This window comes from Larimichthys crocea, chromosome XVIII (genome assembly GCF_000972845.2).
Source record: "Larimichthys crocea isolate SSNF chromosome XVIII, L_crocea_2.0, whole genome shotgun sequence".
Lineage (NCBI taxonomy): Eukaryota > Metazoa > Chordata > Actinopteri > Sciaenidae > Larimichthys > Larimichthys crocea.
In genome coordinates, this window is record NC_040028.1 from 8,346,518 (window position 1) to 8,350,114 (window position 3,597).

General features: G+C 39.7%; 1 protein-coding gene across 1 annotated transcript; it reads right to left on the reverse strand.

Moving 5' to 3' along the window:
* Window positions 1–636: 636 nt before the first annotated feature.
* On the reverse strand, window positions 637–1,670 carry LOC104938811 (olfactory receptor 13D1). Its single transcript, XM_027291215.1, has one exon. It carries the CDS (start codon window positions 1,571–1,573, stop codon window positions 647–649), a length of 927 nt encoding a protein of 308 aa, XP_027147016.1. The 5' UTR covers window positions 1,574–1,670; the 3' UTR covers window positions 637–646.
* Between the last annotated feature and the right edge of the window lie 1,927 nt (window positions 1,671–3,597).

Sequence of the window (3,597 nt, forward strand, 5' to 3'; positions counted from 1 at the left end):
ATGGTGTGGTCCATGCTAGTGAAAACGTTCTTAAGCAGTGTGAGTGCATACAGGATTGACATGGACTCTTAACTGAAAATATACCATATTATACCTTGTTTTTTAGATTAACATGGGGAATTTGAGTTTGAGTTTTGACCTTTTAGGTTTGCGGTAACTGGTCAGTGTTGATTTGAAGCAGCAGAGCAACAACTTGAGTTAGTGAATAAATTAAATCTCTGTGATGTCATCCATTGAAGGGTATCTCACTTTCATTCATTCTTTCAATCCCCCCACAACACATGACAAATACGTTTCGAGGCATAGTTATATGAAACTCATACATTTTATGATCAAGTACAGATTTATTTTATAAGACAATAGATGGTTTAAAACATATTAAATGTCATGTGATTGGAGACACATTTAAAACACAATTGTTCCATACATTTACAATAGTAAGCCTGATTTCCATTCAACGTACTGTTCCCTCTAAATTACTTTCATTCTGTCAGTGCTGTGTTGGCACTTTTCTACAGTACAGCCTGAATTGGTGGTCATGTATAAATGTCATATTGTCTCCTGGTTAATAACAATGTTAGATTTAATGTATTTCTCCCAAATTGCATACATGTGCAAATATATATTTCTTTTTTCTGACTTTTGTCTAAGAATGTAACTTACAATTCAGAAAACTTTGAATTCGATTTCTTATTTTGGTCAATTTAAAACCATAGATTAGAGGGTTGATAGTAGGAGGAATAAGGATAAATTCCATCGCCATAAAATTTTTAACACTTTGTGATAATGTTTTTGAGCCAAATCGCATGTACAACAAATCAAAAAGCAAAGTTCCAACAACAACTATTAAGGAGATTAAATGTGGGAGACATGTTTGCATAAATTTACTCCTGCCCTCTTTAGATGTTCGGCATGTTCTGATCAGATATATATAAGACCAAACAACAAAGATAACATGCCCAAAATAAAATGTATAATTAAAAGCTGGAATGATAATTTTTGCTATTGAGGCAGAGCAAGCTAGATTACCGATTAACGTATTTACACAGTAGATCTTCGGTATGTGTGAGCCACATAACTTTGATATTAATGTTGTTATTGAGCTCAGGAACATCAAATAAAAGGGTATAAGCCAAGCAAAAAATACAAACAAACAAACCCTTTGTTTAGTCATCACAGAGTGGTAAGCCAGAGGTCGACATATAGCTACATATCTGTCAAAAGCCATCAATGCCAGAATGGAGAAATCAGCACAAGCAGAAGAATGTAACACAAAACCCTGCAGAAAGCACCCAGCATAAGAGATGACATGAGTGGTAGACAGTAGATCAATGAGAAATTTGGGGTAAAAGCCTGTTGTCCCATAAAGTCCATTAATGCACAGATTACAAAGGAAGATGTACATGGGTTCATGAAGGCTTTTGTCCATAATGATCACCACAATAATGGTCAAATTTACCAACCAAATCACACAGTAGCACAGTAAAGTGAGAGCAAAGAGAGTACCTCTGTAGTTTGCCATACCATTTAATCCTGACAGAGTAAACATAGTAATTGCTGAAACATTGTCCATTACAACGTTTTACGGTTTATCATATACTGCACACATAAGAAATTGCAATTGTACAACCTGATTTGTGGGTGGAAACAAATGGGCATGCTGTCCTGTGTCTACTCATCCCTAACCTGCTGTGTTAGCGTTTATATTATTTCTCAGCAGTAACACTCCATTACATTGCTCACATGGGACTTCTAACTTCTAGTCCGTGATGTTGCTGTTGCTTGGATACTCAAGGTACCAGTGTGTAGAATTAAGTGGCATCTAACGCCTCTCCCTCCACATTTAAATATTTAGAAGCATATAAACTAGGAAAATGACCAAATCTGTGCAAGTTGGCAGGAAAAACGCCTCTAAAACGCTCCCAGCAGGGTTTGAAGTCATGTGAAAAACAGACCAAAACAGTGTTGCGTCTTTGTTCCAATGTCAATGTCTGACTCTTCAACACTAGCATGAGCTAATTTAGCAATATATCACTACATGTTTAAATGTATATACATTAGAAGTATGTTCTTGTAGAGGCAAAACAATTACTTAAATCGAAAGGTAAGGAGCCATTTCAGTATACAAGTTAACATAATTAAATCATTTGATTCTTAAAGTATACTTATCTTTTGTTCTTTAAGTGTCTTTTATGGCAGAATCTTCACCCTCCAAAGTTAGGCAGACCTTGGTCACGGGCCTCTCCAGGACATTTGTTTTTGTATGCATCTTTATCACACAGACATGGTTTTTGGCGTTCGAGTAGCCATGAGCCATGAAGGGCAGTGTGGCCTGCTACTAGGGCGATGTCCCCAGGAATTAAGTTTCTTTTGGTCCTTGTCCATTTCTGCCGCTCTTGCAGGAGAGGGAGATATTCGAGCAGCCACCTTTTCCAAAATAACTCTGCTACGTACTGGACCTGTCTCCAGTATTTTTTGTGGTACAGATCAGTTTTTGAAGTGGAGTCAGAAGTGGTTTAGTTCTGAGTAGAAGTATATGTTTTGGAGTAATGGCCTTTAGATCTTGAGTATCATCAGATGCTTTTGTAAGCATCGGCTGTTCAGAATTGCTAGTTAGGCCTTCTTGGTCTAATGTTTGCTGCTTCAAGACTGCAAGTAAGAGCCTTCTTGGTCTAATGTTTGCTGCTTCAAGACTGCAAGTAAGACGTGCCTTACCATTCTGATGAGGCGCTCCCAGAACCCACCATGGTGAGAGGCAGTGGGGGGATTGAAGTTCCACTGAATTCCTTCTTTCATCAGAGTTTGGTGAAAGAAGGAGTTTCAATATGGATGTGGTGCAGGATCAGAGTGGACACGTGGTGGGCTTTGGAGAGAATGGCAGGGTGTTTCCTTTTCTCTGGTATTGCCGTTCTTCTCAAGCACCCACCTACTCTGAGGATGACATCATCCAACATTGGATCCAGCCTGTAGATGCTTCTTACTTTTTTCACACTGGATGCTCCCTCCTGCAGCATCCTGATCTCTTGTGGGAAACTTTGGATCCATGCCACAGCTACTCTCAACCTCAGCCAGTCTGAAAAGTGATTGAGTAACCTGTCCGTGGGCTTTTCCCCACAGGTCCACATAATTGAGTTCACTTTTATGGACTTTCTGACTGCTCTACTAGCATGTGAGAAATGGTTCCATCCCATCCAAAGTTCTGTCTACACAGTTCCTGCAACAACAGTTTGGCTGGCAAGATAAGTGGACATAGATAGCCTATGGGATCGTATATAGAGCTTACCACAGATAGGATGCCCCTTCTGGTATGTGCATGGTCGCTAATGGTAATGGTGAACTTGAAAGCGTCATGTTGTACACACCACTGAAGTCCTAAGGCTCATTCCATGCGCAACTGATCTTTGCTTAAGTCTAACACCTTTACACCCTTAGCTCTGTCTTCTGGTGGGACAGCAGCAAGGACAGCTCTGCTGTTGCTTATCCACTTTGACAAATGGAATCCTCCCTTATGGCAGACTGTGGTGAGGTTTGAGATCAGCTTCACTGCTTCCTGCAGACTGTGGTGAGGTTTGAGATCAGCTTCACTGCTTCCTGTAC

Coding starts and splice junctions, on each gene's coding strand:
- LOC104938811 (XM_027291215.1), bottom strand. CDS start 1,573: ATGGACAATGTTTCAGCAATTACTATGTTTACTCTGTCAGGATTAAAT.